The following is a 16,286-nucleotide window of genomic DNA, read 5'->3' as shown; positions in this document are numbered from 1 at the left end:
AGGAAAAGACCTCGTTCATCACTAAGTATGGTACCTACTGCTATAACGTAATGCCACTTGTATTAAAAAATGCTTGTGCCACATATCAACGCCTAGTAAACCGGATGTTCGAAGAAAAAATAGGGAAATCTATGGAAGTTTACATTGATGATATGTTAGTTAAGTCCTTGCGAGCAGAGGAACATTTGAAACATTTGCAGGAAACCTTCAGTATATTGAGGAAATATAACATGAAGTTGAACTCGGAAAAATATGCGTTCGGGGTCAGGTAAGGCAACTTTCTCGGATTCATCGTATCCAACCGAGGAATCGAGATCAATCCCCAACAAGATAAAAGCTATCAAGGACATCACGGTAGTAGATAATGTAAAGGTCATATAAAGGTTAACCGTGCGCATAGCCACCCTGGGGCGATTCATCTCGAGGTCCTCAGATAAAAGCCATCAATTTTTCTCGTTGCTGAAGAAGAAAAATAACTTCACATGGAATCCGGAATGCCAGCAAGCCTTGGAAAAACTTAAACGATACTTATCAAGCCCGCCGCTGCTTCACATACCGAGGGCAGATGAACAGTTGTACTTATATTTTGCAGTATTGGAGATAGCATTAAGTGGAGTCCTAGTTATTATGTTAGCCAGACCTTGGGCGAGGCCAAAACTAGATATCCCTACCTAGAAAAATTGGTGCTCGCTTTGATAAGTGCCTCTAGGACACTGAAATCGTACTTCAATGTCACCCCATATGTGTTGTAACAACTTATCCATTGCGAAATATTATGCACAAACCCAATCTTTTAGGACGGTTGGCCAAATGGGCCATAAAAATCAGCGGGTATGATATTGAATATCGACCCCGAACAACCATTAAGTCTCAAATTTTGGCAGACTTTGTGGCTGACTTCACACCGACCCTAGTACCCGAGGTCAAAAGAGAGTTGTTAGTGAACTCGGGTACATCCTTGGGAATCTGGACCCTCTTTACGGACGGCACATCAAATGCAAAGGTGTCCAGACTCGGCATCGTACTAAAACCGCCCACAGGCAACGTGGTTAGACAATCTATTAGAACTGTGAAATTGACTAACAACGAGGCCAAATATGAGGCCATGATTGCAGGTCTCGAACTAGCCAAAGTCTTGGGAGTGGAGGTGATTGAAGCCAAATGTGACTCCCATCTTGTGGTGAATCAGGTTAATGGAACCTTCGAAGTGAGAGAAGAACGAATGCAAAGATACCTCGATAATTTACAAGTAACTTTATATTGATTCAAAGAATGGACTTTGCAACACGTGCCTCGAGATCAAAATAGTGAAGCTTATGCCCTCACAAACTTAGGGTCATCGGTCGAGGACAACGAGCTCAATTCGGGGGCCATCGTGCAACTCATGAGGTCAGTAGTCGAAGAAAGCCACGCCGAGATAAACTCCACAAGCTTGACCTGGGATTGGAGAAATAAATATATAGAGTATTTGAAGACCGAAAAACTTCCTTCAGATCCAAAAGAATCGAGGGCCCTACACACGAAGGCAGCACGATTCACCTTGTCCGAAGATGGAACCTTGTTCAGAAGAACGTTCGATAGTCCACTAGCGATATGTCTGGGACAGGGAGATACCGAGTATGTTCTGAGGGAAGTTCACGAGGGCACTTACGGAAATCATTCCGGTGCCGAATCATTGGTTCAAAAGGTAATCAGAGCCGGCTATTACTGGATCGGCATGGAAAAAGATGCGAAAGAGTTTGTTCGAAAATGCGACAAATGCCAAAGACAAGCACCGATGATTCACCAACCCAGGGAACTACTCCATTCAGTCTTGTCACCATGGCCATTCATGAAGTGGGGAATGGGCATCGTTGGCCCTCTTCCATGGGTACCAGGTAAAGCTCAATTTATTTTATTTATGACTAACTATTTTTCTGAGTGGGTTGAAGCACAGGCCTTCAAGAAGGTTAGGGAGAAGGAAGTTATCGACTCCATTTAAGACAACATCATATGTCGGTTCGGGATGCCATCCGAAATTGTGGGTGACAACGGGAAACAATTCATCGACAGTAAAGTAACCAAATTTCTCGAAGATCATAAGATCAAAAGAATCCTATCAACACCTAATCATCCTAGCAGGAACGAGCAAGCCGAATCTACCAACAAAACCATCATCCAAAATTTTAAGAAGAGGCTAACCGACGCCAAAGGAAAGTGGAAGGAAATTTTGCCCGAAGTTCTTTGGGCATACCGCTCAACCTCGAAATTCAGTACCGGGGCTACCCCATTCTCATTGGTTTATGGCGCCGAAGCCCTAATACTGGTCGAAGTCGGAGAGCCGAGTATCACGTTCCGATATGCAACAAAGGAATCGAATGACGAGGCCATAAATATAAGCCTGGAACTATTGGATGAAAGGTGTGAAGCCGCCCTCGTCAGATTGGCCGCCCAAATACAATGGATCGAGAGATACTACAATTGAAGAGCCAATCTTCGATATTTTAATGTCGGTGACTTAGTGCTAAGGAAAGTCACCCTCAACACCTGAAATCCGAACGAAGGGAAATTGGGTCCGAATTAGGAAGACTGTACCAGATTCTCGAGGTCACTGGAAAAGGGTCCTACAAGCTCGGAACGATGAATGGAGAACAACTACCGAGCAATTGGAATATATCTCACCTAAAACGGTATTACTATTAATGTACGACCCCATTTCATTTCCTTTTTTCAGACTAACACTTGCATGTGGTCAATGAGAAACGACAATGGATTTTTTGGTGAACACCACGAAGTCTTTAGGTATGAAAGCACGTGTTGCACTCTTTTTCCCTTAGACCGATTTTGTCCCAAATAGATTTTTCAGCGAGGTTTTTAACGAGACAACAATGAATCGTGCTAACTTAGAATCAATCCCGATTATGAATCGGCACCGAAGATCAATTTAACAATATCCGAGGTTCCTTTGCAATCAACCTCGAATACTGGTGGGCTACCCTCGAATATGCACTATCTCCTAATATCAACTCTAGCGAGGAAACTACTTCATAAAGGAAGGGTTTTGATAGATAGGATTTATTGTAAGGGCCAAACGATCGAAAAGAACCGTGCCCACGTAGATTGCTTGAGCCTTGGCATAAAACGTGTACGTATGTATGACTATTTTGATCGAGAATAAAGAGAAGTACTTTCCTTGCAATCATCTTATATTTTAAAAATCTTCCTCTTTACATCACTTAAAGAGCTTCGTACTTCCGAAAATAACGAGCCCAAGGGCAACACATAACTGGAATGCGAACGACCACTCCCTCACTCGGGGACTGCTGTCCAACTCAAACGGCCCAAGCCATTGGGCCTCGGGAGCAAAAGACCTATTAGGCAACTCCCCAGTTTTTAAAGGCCACGGCCACCCCACTCGGGAACTGTTACCTCGGGCAAGCCCGGATAACTCGGGAAAAAACAAGCCCAATGGGAAGCTCCTGAACTAAATGGCTACGACCAAATTAACACGGCTCGGAGACGTCCAAAATCCGTAACAAAAAATAGGCCTTCGAAAAAGAAAAAATTTCACAACGGGTTCTAAAAGCTACCCTCGGCAAACTATAATTTGAGTTACTTACTTCTGGAGAAAGTTCTCGGTAACAATGAACCCCCGAAGTACCTCAAAATAAAAAAATTATAAAGGCAGGGTTTGTCTGAACTTACACAACCTAAGTTATTGTATGCTAAGGCATTCCGACCTTTGTGAATATAAGTGATAAAGCAAAAGAAAAAATTGAGAGACTATAGGGGAAGAAAACCTTATATATATAATAATTCTTTTATACAAAGGCCAGAATGGCCTAGTATAAAAATTTACAATGGTCAAAACGACCTCAAAAAGATGCAAAAGAAAGCAAAAAATATAAAGGCCTATGTGGCCTGGTCTTCATCGGAGGTAGCATCTCCATCCTCGAGATATTCCCCATCTTCGGACTCGCTTAAGCTCTCGGAATCTTCCTCAGGAAAGGCTAGCTTCCGGGCCCTAGCTTCCTCTGCCTTGGCATTCTCAATTTTGGCCAGGACATCGAAGCCTTGAGCATGAACTCCCTCGAGGGCTTCTCTCAAGCCTGCCATCTTGCATGATCCAGCATACTCTTGGCCTTCGCCTGGATGGCCTTAACATCGACCTTGAACTGGGCCACTTTAGCATCGGCTTTGGTGTTGTCCACGGCCACCTCAGATCTGGCCACTTCGAGTTCATTGGCCAAGTTTGCCTTATCAAAGATAGCTAAGTCTAATTGAGATTGAAGCTCCTCGATTTTCTTGACCTGCACCGAGGCCTTCTCTTTTGCAGCTTAGAGTTGGGTCTCGGCCGACTCCAATTGTGCTTGGACATTTTCCTTTTTCGAGGCTAAGATGTCCATATTCTTCTTTAATTCTTCAGCCTTGGCTTGTATCACATCTACCTATGTCTTGTGCTGCCCGATCTGTTCGAGTCTCTGCCAGACCTACAGGATCAGATTATTAGTTACTATCTCTAATTCATCTTCACTATCGTGAAGCACTCGAAATACCTGCTCGTCCATCTCGACATGCTCACTCTGAGTCGCTTCTAAATCGGCCCAAAGCTTCTCACTCAGAAGCTTATAAGTATCCTCCTTCTCGGTGGATTCCCGGGCCTCAGCCACGTGCTCTTCCTAAATTCTGAAGAAAGCCTCATGATGCAACACCGAAGCCTGCAAGCCCGAAGAGAGATGTTAGAATTACTTACAACTTCAAGTTTAAAATAAATAATGAAGTGAATCTCGAACTTACCCGATTCAAAGCATGTTGGGCCTCATTAAATAGGCAAGGCGCCTCCACTGCATTCATCACGGCTTGGTCTTCCTCGGTCACCAAGCATCTGAGGTAGCTAGCAAACCCTACAGGGGCAGAGAAAACCCGGGCATCCTCGGGGACAGAAAATGTTATCGATCGCCTGCGGTCGGGGTTAACACTTGGGGCAGGGAATCGATCCACCAATTTTGGGCTCAATGATGATCCAGTAGCACCCGATAATGGTACCTTATTTAGCACCAATAAGTCGCCCAAACCGATAGCACCTTCCGAAGCTATAGAGTGGAGGCCATCAAAAACGTTATTGAAAGGATCGGCTGCACCTTGCGCCCCTTCTCCAAGTTTACCCTTTAATGCCTGAGCCTCGTTAATCATAGAATCCGTAAATGAGGGTGACCCAGAAATGTCAATCACCCCAGGCACTTCCTTGGGTACGTTATCTTCTGCCTGGGACATACCTGTCACACTTTCTTTTTCGACCTCACTGGCTTGGGCCAAATCGGTCTCGACCCTCTCGGGGACTTCACCCATTGTCTCTACTACGGCCTCCATGGCTCGAGGCATCTCGGAGCCACATCTTACTCGGGCCATCAGCTCAGAATCTTCTTCTTCCTCGGACTCGTCCCTCAACCGATTGAGTGAGTCCGATGAGAGTTCTCGGGCCCCAGCTTTTTTGCGCTTATGCGCCAGCCGCTTCCTCGGTCTCTACTTTTCAGAGTCGGAGGGAATCGGGGATTTTTTTCCCCCTTCTCTTTGACATGTTTCGGAGTAGGGGAATTGACGTGTATATCATCATCAGCTGATGGAGGCCTCATCTCGACGTCCTTTGGTAAACCTGCGAAATAAAATAACAAATCAGGGACCGATGATAAAAAGAAATAATTTCAGATGTATCAGGGAAAAGCTCTTACCATGATTGCGGGCCACCCATCGACCTTTCGATAATTCCATCCAAGCACGCTCAGAATACGGCCTCTGTGACACAAGGCCCTCGACCCATTCCTTAAGTTCAGGAACTGCGTCCGGCATCTGGGCCACAGCTGCGACACCAAAAATATCAATGAAGAAAGAGATAAGAAGGAAGATAACGAGATTGAACCTTCGAAGTGAAACACTACTTACGTCTTCTTCTTCAGTAATCTTCTTCTTGTTTATTCCAGTTGTACGTCTGGAACAATATTATCTTCTCCTTTGCATTTTGAGCATATGTGATCTGGATATTTGTGACTGATTAACTTGCAATATCTTGTTAATAATTCTGGAGAAATAAAATTTGTCCTTATAGCTCTTGTGGTTGTAGATTGTTCTGGCATGTTTTCAGCAGGGATCATGTCCGAAGTCTTTACTCGAACAAATTGGCCCAACCAACCCCGATCCCAAGTTTCGTCTATACTCGAGAACGGAGCCTTACTTGCCCGGCGATCAAGCATGATCATCCCCCCTCGATAGAGTCGGGGACGATAGAGGCGCATAAGGTGGTCGAGGGTAAAGGGACACCCCTCGATTTTGCTTGCGAAAAATCAGAGGAAAATCACTATTCTCCAAAATGAGGGGTGGATTTGGCCAAGAGTCACATCATACCTCTTGCAAAAGGCAATGATGATGAGTCTAAAGGACCAAACGTGAAGGGATAAATGTAAATACTTAGAAAATCCTCCACGTGGGTAGTGATCGATTCCTCGGACGAAGGAACCACCACATGCTTATTGACCCAGTTACAGTCCTCTTTGACCTTGGTGAGGAGATCCTCGGTGATTGAGCATATGTATCTCAAGATCGGCTGACAACGGCCTGGTACCAAGGAGGTCTTTTTAACCTTAAAATCGGTAACAGTGGGGTACCCTACCAGAACGAACTACTCAGGTGAGGCTCCGCCGCACCCCCGCCACCGGCGGGTCATGATGAAGAAGCGGCCTCCTTTTGCGGTATGATCTTAGAAGTTTTCGCCATTGAAGAACATGAGGAAAGAGAATTAATATGGTATACGATTTGATGAAAATTTGGGTACGAGAGTTGCAAAGTAAAGGGATTTTTGAAAGAAAAATAAGAATATGAGGAGCTTTGAGCGTAAAGTTTGAATGAAGAAAAATTAGATACTTATAGCTTGTTGGTGACGGCTCAGAACCGGTAGTGGCCGACCAGCGACTGGCACGCATTTAATGCCTTGATAACTGGACCGACGGAATGTTTCGATATCCATTTGTCGCTTACGTCATAGTCGGGTTCATCACTTACGTCATGGCCCATCGAGACGGGATTCAGAAATTCATGTCGTTTCTCGTCATTTTCTCTCCGAGAAACGAGGGGACTATCTGTATACGGCCAAAACCGGGCTAGCCCTTTGCTTAACTAATCAAAACTGGAATATGGTAGATTAAGGTCCGACCTCGAGTCATATCAAACCGAGGTGTGAAATTATATCGCCAAGCTCGAGACCCCGGGACCGAACAAAGTCGAGATCAGGCAAAATCCAGGGAAACTTGCTGAGTCGGATAACAGAAAGGTGAAATATCCGCGATCGAGCGTAGATCACGGAGGAGATCTCGGCATGTATCAAAGATAGGCCAATTAATTAGCCAATCAGGAAATTTCTTACTTCATTTAGAACTGTATCAAGAGTAGGACTCTCCTACTATATAAAGAGGGTATAATCATTTGTAAACGGAGAACTTTTACGCAACATAAAGTAATACATTGTCTTTTTCTAGCTTTCATTATTGTTTAAGTTGAAAGCAATACTCTGTTCTTATATCAAGTTGAAACTTCTCTTAGTTCAAAGGTGGTCTAACTCGAGGGCCAAGGCTATTCGACTCGTTTGGTTTACATTTATTTCTTGTATCGTCAAATTCAATATTAATATATTCTCTTAATTTGTGCCAAGATATATCACGTATCCTTAAAACCGCGTATAAATTCAGTTGTTATCCATTTTTAGGGTAAACAGAAATATAGAATAGTGATAAATAATTATTTGTTATTCAAAACATTGAAGAAAATTTCAAAATTCCAAACTGATGGATCTATGAGATTTGAACTGTTTGTGTGACTAACATTCAAAGCGGTGGCCCATTTGTGTTAAAACCTTTTTGGAAATTACTAATTGGAAGTTAAAAATCGTTGGTAGATATTGTTGAATGTTGGATTCTTTACAATTTGAGGAAGAAGCTAACCCACGGTTGAAGCTCAGAAATAGTGGGTTGGTTCCATTGAGACTAGAGAAAAATAAGAGACAAGAAAAAAAAAAAGGAAAAAAAGAAGAAGAAAAAGGTAAACTAATAAGAACAGAAAAAAATGTAAAAAGAATTTTTAATATATACACACACGGCGTCCAAGTATGGACTGCCGTTAGAAATAGAAGATTAATTAAACTTTGGTAACTGTAAAGGTGTATTTAGACGAATAGTACAAGGAATGATAAAAGTAAAAGGGTAAATCTAACCCTTTTTTATAATTTATATAGATAGATATAAAAACTAGATAATAAGCAAATATAGGGTCGAGATCGTAATTCACCATAGGGTTCGTTTGGTTAGAAAATAATATCTGATTGAATTAGTTATATTGAAATTAGTTATGTCGATATATAACATATTGTATTAATTCTGTTATTATCAATTTTACTACTCAATAACTTATCTCGCCATTATTAACACTGAATGATAGATCATAAATATAAATTATTTCGATATTTATTTTTATGATACAATACTAAATATTTTTGCTTATCCGCAAACGACCCCTTAATCTTTTCCCCTCGAACAAGAAAAGAAGCAGTGATATTTAACAAACTTTTGCTCCAAACTATGCACTGCTTTGATTGAATATAATGGCGTCAGCGGAAGTAGAGAAGAGCAGGACGGAGATGGAGAGAGAGGAGAGTTGTTCGGCGGCAAAAGGAACGAAGCAAGGAGAAGGGCTGAGACAATATTATATGCAGCATATCCATGATCTCCAGCTTCAGGTCCGGCTCAAGACTCACAATCTTAATCGACTTGAAGCCCAACGCAATGAGCTCAATTCCAAAGGTTCATTCCAAATCTCGAAACCGGAACTTTATTAAACCTAGATGTCTGTATTTTAGAATTTCTTTCCTGTTTACGTTTGGGGGCACTCCTATATGCTACGCATACTGCATTGCTATGTGCATCTATGTGATTATATTATGAATTTTCAAATTAAAGCCAAGAATTTCTATTTTTAGCACGGTAACTGCTTCCACTGTGTTAATGGACCCTAAAAACTTCCAGTTAATTCTGATGATTAAACAAGAAGAATGAGTTGTCATTCTTTCCTCTTTTATAGAGATCCTTTTTTCTATTTTACCCTTCTGATATTTTAGTTTAAATTGCCTAATATTTCCCGAACATCCCAAAAGTTCTTTCTTTAGCTTTATTTTTTTTTCTTGGGGTGGGGTTTGGGGGGGGGGGGGTACCCGACTTTGTGTGATGTTTTTGATGCCTGTCGTTTTGAGTTGTAATTTGGAATTTTACAGTCTATGAACGGAACAGTGTTTTGTTTGGCTCATAAGATGTGTTTTCTTGTATGTGTATGCCCAGTGAGAATGCTTAAGGAAGAATTACAATTGCTTCAGGAGCCTGGATCATATGTTGGTGAAGTTGTTAAAATGATGGGGAAGTCAAAAGTTTTAGTTAAAGTAATGCATCTAAACCTTGTTATTTTCTTACTTATATCCAAGAAAAGGAAAAACTTCTTGTTATCTTTGAAATTCGAAGTGTTTGTCCTACAATATAAAATCTGTCAAACACATGCTTTCATATTACAGAAGCTTCTGTGAGCTTTCCCTTGGCAAAGGATTCATTTGGTTTATTAAAAATATTCCTGTCAATGTTTATTTTCCTAATGCATATCCACAATCATTTATGGTTCATGTGCTTTTGGTTCACTTCTGTGAGTTTTTCCTTGGGAAATGTTGCACTTGGTTCATTTAGCGGCACATTGTTCACGGTGATGTTTACATTACTAATGCATGTAGCAACGACCATTTATGTTTCATGTGCTTGGTTGACTTGCTTGCTAGCAATTTGCTCCCTTAGTGCTTGTTTTTGTTGATGAATGAAATAGCTCTTTTTTTGTCGAATTGATTTGCATTCTTTTTCTGCTAAAAGGAATAGTTTTTGCCCCTGAAGGTCTTCCTAGGTGGCGGGAATGAGGGGATTTTCTGTGATCACACTAAAATTTATGGAAATAGTTGACCGGAAATGCATATTCTCTTAGTTAGTGCACATGTGTGCACACACACAAATACACATATGTCAGCATATTTCACCAACCAAAAAAAAAAAAGAAGTTATCTACACAGTTTGCATTTTTGGAGCATTTTGTGGGATGACTTCACAAACATGGTTATATCAAAACTTTTTAAGTGCTTATGTGATTGCAATGAAAGATGAGGCTCTAAATTATACAACAAGTTAAAAGCATATTATGCTTTTGAAGACCATCGTCACAGATGAAAGGTTGTAATGGGTTTTTGAGTTGTCTGGGGCAATAAATGGTCATCTCAGCTTAAGTTTTAACGTTGATATGTTATTATGCTCAGGAACTTATTCCTTGACTTAATGATCTTATTTCCCACTTCATGAGTTGTTTGGGTTTCTATCTTAATGTTAATCCTCCTTTGGTCTATTGTTTCTGACTGTCCATCATAATTTTCATTTCTATTTCTTCCCTCCAGCATTAATGGTGACAAATTCAATTCTTTAATAGTTGTGTTGAATAACAGTTATCTTATCGCTGCTTGTATTTGCCCTCTTTCAATGCTTCATGATAGTATTTGAACGAATAACAAAACCTTAAAAGATGTTTCTACCTTTTTATTAAACTTTAAAGCATGTCATTCAATATTTGTTTACCTTCCCACCTCTCCTTGGAGAGAATTTAAACAATTATGAGACAATGATAGCGTGCCATTCCATGTGTGTGCTCTATGATGAATATAAACAACTTATATTTTAAGATGCTCATCCGCTGTCTGTTTCTAATTTTGATCTAAATAAATATTATCATGTAGCTTTTACATGACCTCTAGAAGAGGGTGATGATGAGAACCTTTTACTATTTATTACTTATTCATATGGTATGGGCAGAAATGATTTTGCTTCATTGAGTTTATTAATCTGCTCTACTTTTTGGTAACCCAAAGTAATTTTGTTACTGCTATTTTTGTTTGGATTGTAATGCAAAAATGAAGGATGAAGAAAGAAAATTTTAGAAGCTGGGTTGAGGAGCAAAGATACTAGGCTACAGTGCAGAATATCCTCCCTTACATAAAAATGTGAATGATTACTGAAGTTTGTTAATTCCTTATCAAAAAGAATTACTGAAGCTTGTTAATTTCTACTCTATATCAGTCAGAACTCCTGGAAAAAGCCTTGCGCGTCGCACAATGATTAGGATGCAGTGTTTCTATAGTTTTCTGTGGATCCACTTACCAATACTTATTCAACTTGAAATGTTGATCAAACATAAGTTTTCATACCTCTGTATCCCTCTTTTCTATACATCTATAATTAATTTCCAAATGCTTATTTTCTTATCTTTGTGTTATGCGCCAGGTTCATCCTGAAGGAAAATATGCTGTTGATATTGATAAGAATATTGACATTACAAAGATTACTCCATTAACCAGAGTAGCCCTCCGCAATGACAGCTATGTTCTCCATCTAATTTTGCCCAGCAAAGTGGATCCATTGGTCAACCTAATGAAAGTTGAGAAAGTGCCTGATTCCACTTATGACATGATTGGTGGCCTTGACCAGCAAATTAAAGAGATTAAGGAGGTTTTGCCTTCATTGTGTTATTGTGTTTAGTTAGTTTTATGATCTATCTTGAGACCTTGATCTTTGATGCATTGTACATTTGTGTAACCTTTTTGAACTTTGGCCTTTTATGCATTAGGTTATTGAGCTTCCCATTAAACATCCTGAGCTGTTTGAGTCTCTTGGAATAGCTCAACCTAAGGTATATTCAGTTATTCACCATTTACCATGTTTTCTCCATTTCTTCCATCAGTATTTTAAGCATAACAGTGGTTGGACAAATTTATGTGTGCTTATTCTATCTCCTCCTTTTCAAATGAAGGGAGTGCTTCTTTACGGGCCTCCAGGTACTGGAAAAACATTGTTGGCTAGGGCAGTTGCACATCATACTGATTGTACCTTCATTCGGGTCTCTGGTTCTGAATTGGTGCAGAAATATATTGGAGAAGGTTCTCGTATGGTGCGAGAACTCTTTGTGATGGCCAGGTTAAGTTTCATTATAGCTTGAGTACTCAACACATATGTATCTCTAATGTCCATAACTTTTATTACATAATCAGTTCTGTTATGCATCTTTCTGATCTTATTACATCCAAATCATTGGATAGCCATTTCTAGCTCACTATGTTGAGCTGCTAAGGTCAAATTCGATCCTTACATTGGGTTAGCCTACGATATACTACTGCAATTTGTTCATTTTTGTGGGCGACAGAGAAAAAGTGAGGGAGTTTTGCAGTAGGCAGCCTGAATATTCATGCATTAGGTGTGCCTATTTGCAGATGTGCTTTTTCATTCTTTCATTATTTGTGATTGATATGGATGAAATGCCCAAGTATGCCAGCTTGAAGATTTTAAGAAGAAGACTTCTTGTATTTTTGTGTGTATTTTTACATCCCATGAGAATAGGTTATACAATAAGTCCGAAGACTAAATAAGGAAAGACAATCAATTACAATTAATTATAGTGAAGGAAATATTCTAGAATCAATCTACTCTTACAATTAAACTAGGAAATCTCTAATTAATCAACACCCCCCTCAACTTGGTGCAACGATATCGCACATACCCAACTTGCAAACCAGTGTTTGAAAAGTCAATGTGTTGAGACCTTCAGTAAACACATCAGCTAGCTGCTTTTGTGATAACACATGGAACGAACTTAAGATGCCACTTGTAACTTTTTCTTTGATGAAATGTCAATCAATCTCAACATGCTTTGCTCGATCATACTGGATTGGATTATGAGCTATACTAATTGCAGCCTTATTATCACTAAACAAGGAAAGTTTCCCGTTTTCGGACAATCTCAATTCCTCTAGCAGCTTTTGTAACCACAAAAGTTCACAGACACCCTAGGCCATTTGTGCTCCATGAATAAGAATTCATGGATGTCTAATATCTGAAACTATCTTGTTGCTTGAAAGTTGGGGCATGAAGCTTGTAATACCATAAAATCTGCTAACTTGATGAAACTTTCCAAAAAATCACCGGACAGTCCTATTCTGGAGAAGTACATTTAGCTCAGTGCTTCATTTTCGCTCTCTTGTTATACATTTAGCTTTAGAAAAGGCTGGTCTTGAATGTATTTCAGGGAACATGCTCCTTCTATCATTTTTATGGATGAAATAGACAGTATTGGATCTGCTAGAATGGAATCAGGAAGTGGCAACGGTGATAGTGAAGTGCAGAGGACAATGTTGGAGCTTCTTAATCAGCTCGATGGATTTGAGGCATCAAACAAAATTAAGGCAAGTTTTGTCAATCTGGATCACTTGCATGTTGCCTAGTTTACAAGTGTATTATTCTGAGATTGTTAAGCTGAAAAAGAAGGGTCCTGGCTTCAGGTTTTGATGGCTACAAACCGTATAGATATTCTGGATCAAGCACTCCTGAGACCAGGAAGGATTGATAGGAAGATCGAATTTCCAAATCCCAATGAAGAGGTACGGTTCCTCATAGCTTGTAAGATAGTAAGATGTTAACATGAGGATGCATTGGTTTCATATACTGTTTCTAGGTTCATGGATCTCAGGTCTTCCCTTTGTGATTGCTTACTTTTTTTCTTTTTTTTTTTAATTACTCCTGCTGGTCTTTTTTATCTGTGGCTTTACCCAAAACCTTAAACGACAAACAAAAAGGACGGAAGGGAGTATAGTACAAGAGGTGTTTAAACATGATTGAAAGGATGCGGCAATATCTACCTCTCTGCTTCCTCACAGAGCTGCATGCCTTCTATTGTTATTTCTATAACCCTCTGATGATTCATCTTAATCAATTATGTTCTCATTATTCTGCAGTCCCGTTTCGACATATTGAAGATTCATTCCAGGAAGATGAACTTGATGCGAGGGATTGACTTGAAGAAAATTGCTGAGAAGATGAATGGCGCTTCTGGGGCAGAACTTAAGGTGTGCAGCGATTGCATGTCTTTTTGGCTTTAATTGATATCTGACGTATCCTTTTAATGTGCACTTTGATTGCTTGAGAGCATGCGCATGCTTAGTTTAGCGGTTGAACTTGTGATCTAGCATGTGAGAGACTTGTGTAACTTCTACTTTGACTGAGTGCCATCTGACGCTTCGCTTGCTTATATTTTGCCATGCCTTTGATGCATCTTATGATCTGTTTACAGGCTGTGTGCACAGAAGCAGGAATGTTTGCTCTAAGGGAGAGGAGGGTACACGTGACCCAAGAAGATTTTGAGATGGCAGTTGCCAAGGTAATGAAGAAGGAGACGGAGAAGAATATGTCTTTGCGAAAGCTGTGGAAGTAAATGACGGTAGCATACCAATGGCAAAAATATTCTACTTGTGGACGTTAGTGCATAAACTCTGTGCTCAACTTTTCTATTCAGTTGATATCGAATGTACAAAATTCGTGCTGACTGATTTTTTTTCTAATATATAGAAGAGGCTTTGAAGCAGCTGGGCGTTGTCTTGCCAGCTTGCCGACAAAGGCCTCTTCTTGTTATTACATATGTAACTTTATTGTTGTGAGCTTTGATTGGTCCAATAAGTTGATTAACTACACTAACTTTAGTAGAATTTGACTGCGGAGACTTTTTAGCCCTTTGAGGCAACCTTATAAGTTTTCAGTGGGTCCACCTCTCATTATGATTGCGGCTGACAATTCCATTTCCACAGCTAATTTTATTTTTTTGTATATAACTTGTCCATTACCATTAGTATTTATGTTTGTGAGCAAACAAAATTTTCATTTTTAACTCATTCAACCAATTATCTATTAGAGCAAAATTTAAAATGTCCCAGCCATTGTTACCCTTCATTTGTTCTGCTTTATTTTCACTACATGAAATGGTGCATCATACAAATAAAAGAGATGATTTTAAACAGTATATATCTATGTCTACTTTTAAAGTTTTGAGCTGTCGTTATCAAGCTATTTAAGAATTATCAAGGACTATATTTTTATATCATAAATTGCAATTATATATTATGACAATTGATTTTTATAAATACTCTCTAGGATTAATGATGTATATCATAAGTTATAATTATTTTATGTGGTAATTCATTTTTTTACTTGAAATTGTTTTGCACAAAAGTTATAGTAGATTTAACTTGTGTCAACAAAGACTTTATTTTTTTTCAAGAACTAAATGATTTACAGGAAAAGATTTATCAAATCATCTTTTTGTAATACCTTTTACTATGGTTAACTTGAAAATTTCTATTCTAAAAGCTCTTAATATAGTTGTTGTGTCAAGTACTATTTAGTTTAATAAAATACTTGCACAATATTTTGTGAAGTAGTTAATTTGGTTTAATCAAGTTGAAAAAAAATAATTTGCAAAAGACATATTTTATTTTCCTGGTCATTCTTTGTTTAGTTTTCTATTACGAAGTTAAATTTTATTTGAAGTTCTTTTTATTTATTTAAAATTTTCTCAAAATGTTTGTAAAGGTCCGCGAAGAATAAAGAAGGGAGACAGTAAATAAAAATAGAAATCAATGTTTACTTTACAATTATTAGAAATCAACGTGTATATATTAACTAAGCTTACTTTCTAAATAACTCAAACGTAAATGAGATAAATGGAGCACACAAGGGTATTATGAGTTCACTACTTATAACTACGCTCAAGTAAGCAAGATAAAGCTAATGGAGAAAAATAACTTTTTAAAATACCAAAGAAATGAGAATCATCCTTGCATATTTGCAAGGTTTATTTTTAAAAAAATATCCATCGAGTGTCAAATTGAAATAACAAAACTTATTAAAAATATTATAATTAAATAATCTAGTGTTTATACATATGGCACCAGGAGCTTCCTGAGCAAGGAGATATAGCAGCATTGCTTCTTGTTCTCTGGCTCGTTTAAGGATCTTCAATCTTCCGTTTGATTTTATCATGAAACTCGGAATACTCTATCTATTACCTGTCCTGTGCTGTTTCTGTAAGTCGAGAGTATCAAATTCAGACCCACTCAAGTGTTTTGACTTTTGACTCATCTATAGTACTTCTTCAATATAAGTTCTTGATGTTTGTTGCTATTTCGATTATAAAGTTACTTTATACAACTCACAATTTCTGAAAGTTCGTTTAATCATCCAAATATTAAATATTGATTAGATATTTTTTTCCTATCAAACAAGCTTTTCAACCTTTATGTTTTAACGGTTATTTTGTTTCGTTATACCATTTGTATACGGGTAGAACCGAGCTCTATGCTTGATCGAGGCATCTGG

The 16,286-nt window shown here is 39.0% G+C and overlaps 1 protein-coding gene across 1 annotated transcript; it reads left to right on the top strand.

The window, feature by feature from the left end:
* The first annotated feature begins 8,508 nt into the window (after window positions 1-8,508).
* On the top strand, window positions 8,509-14,689 carry LOC104087721 (26S proteasome regulatory subunit 8 homolog A-like). Its single transcript, XM_009592277.4, has 9 exons — window positions 8,509-8,822; window positions 9,354-9,451; window positions 11,373-11,597; window positions 11,716-11,778; window positions 11,899-12,062; window positions 13,168-13,324; window positions 13,421-13,519; window positions 13,874-13,984; window positions 14,209-14,689. The coding sequence occupies exons 1-9, from the start codon at window positions 8,624-8,626 to the stop codon at window positions 14,347-14,349; spliced, it is 1,257 nt and encodes a 418-aa protein (XP_009590572.1). The 5' UTR covers window positions 8,509-8,623; the 3' UTR covers window positions 14,350-14,689.
* Window positions 14,690-16,286: the final 1,597 nt, after the last annotated feature.

The sequence above is a fragment of the Nicotiana tomentosiformis genome, chromosome 5 (genome assembly GCF_000390325.3).
Source record: "Nicotiana tomentosiformis chromosome 5, ASM39032v3, whole genome shotgun sequence".
Lineage (NCBI taxonomy): Eukaryota > Viridiplantae > Streptophyta > Magnoliopsida > Solanales > Solanaceae > Nicotiana > Nicotiana tomentosiformis.
The sequence above is the reverse complement of the archived record's forward strand: the minus strand, read 5'-3'. Positions and strand labels throughout refer to the sequence as shown.

Bases quoted from the DNA above. Each gene is read 5' to 3' on its own strand.
- LOC104087721 (XM_009592277.4), top strand. From the start codon at position 8,624: ATGGCGTCAGCGGAAGTAGAGAAGAGCAGGACGGAGATGGAGAGAGAG. The intron at 13,325-13,420 runs GCAAGTTTTGTC...TCCTGGCTTCAG, and splicing joins AGGCATCAAACAAAATTAAG to GTTTTGATGGCTACAAACCG. The intron at 13,520-13,873 runs GTACGGTTCCTC...ATTATTCTGCAG, and splicing joins TTCCAAATCCCAATGAAGAG to TCCCGTTTCGACATATTGAA.